We start from the raw sequence: 887 nt of genomic DNA, 5'->3' as shown, positions 1-887 counted from the left end.
TTTTTATATCAGTGAGTATGCAAATGAGGGATTCTGAAGCACTGAAGCGATTTTTCGTTCATAATTTGTAACTACTTGTTGCAAATTGCGGATTCTGCAGCGCTATTCGACTAATTGCGAACGTGGGAGAACACATCGTCTGTCAATTTCTTCCAGGCAATTATGCAAAATAGCGCAATGTTATTGGTCAGATTATTTTGCTTATTCTGATTGGTCAAAAATATTCTGCTTCTGAATCCAGACAGCGACTATAAAAACTGTGGTTTTTGCGCCAATGTTATCATTTCACGTAATTTAAATTTGAGTGTACAATGTCTGGTCGCGGTAAAGGTGGTAAAGGGAAGAAGGGCGGCAAGGCTAAGACTCGTTCCGCCCGTGCTGGTTTGCAGTTCCCTGTCGGCCGTTGTCATCGCTTCTTGCGTAAAGGTAACTACGCCAATCGTATTGGCGCTGGTGCCCCTGTCTACATGGCAGCTGTACTCGAATATTTAACTGCTGAAATCCTCGAGTTAGCCGGAAATGCTGCCCGTGATAACAAGAAGGCAAGAATCATTCCTCGCCATATTCAGCTTGCCGTACGGAATGACGAAGAATTGAACAGGCTTATGGCTGGTGTAACTGTTGCACAAGGCGGTGTGCTGCCAAACATCCAGGCAGTGCTTTTACCCAAAAAAAAGTAAACCTTGTGTCTATACACACGCAAACCAAACGGCCCTTTTCAGGGCCACCACATCCTTCAAAAAGAGAACTATCGTAATGTATGTGTTTATTATTTGTATGAATATGTACAAAATATCAAATGTCGCTCACTGTTTACGGTTAAAATTTATTGTTGAATCTGGTGTGCAAAATGTTGTTCGCGGTTACGTTTGCGACTTCTGTTCGAT

General features: G+C 42.5%; 1 protein-coding gene across 1 annotated transcript; it reads left to right on the top strand.

The window, feature by feature from the left end:
- The first annotated feature begins 311 nt into the window (after positions 1–311).
- Positions 312–680, top strand: LOC100367961 (histone H2A-like). Its single transcript, XM_078014246.1, has one exon. The coding sequence runs from the start codon at positions 312–314 to the stop codon at positions 678–680; it is 369 nt and encodes a 122-aa protein (XP_077870372.1).
- Positions 681–887: the final 207 nt, after the last annotated feature.

This window comes from Saccoglossus kowalevskii, chromosome 1 (genome assembly GCF_978046115.1).
Source record: "Saccoglossus kowalevskii chromosome 1, keSacKowa6.1, whole genome shotgun sequence".
NCBI lineage: Eukaryota > Metazoa > Hemichordata > Enteropneusta > Harrimaniidae > Saccoglossus > Saccoglossus kowalevskii.
Note: the sequence above shows the minus strand (reverse complement) of the source record. Positions and strands in the feature narration are given on the sequence as shown.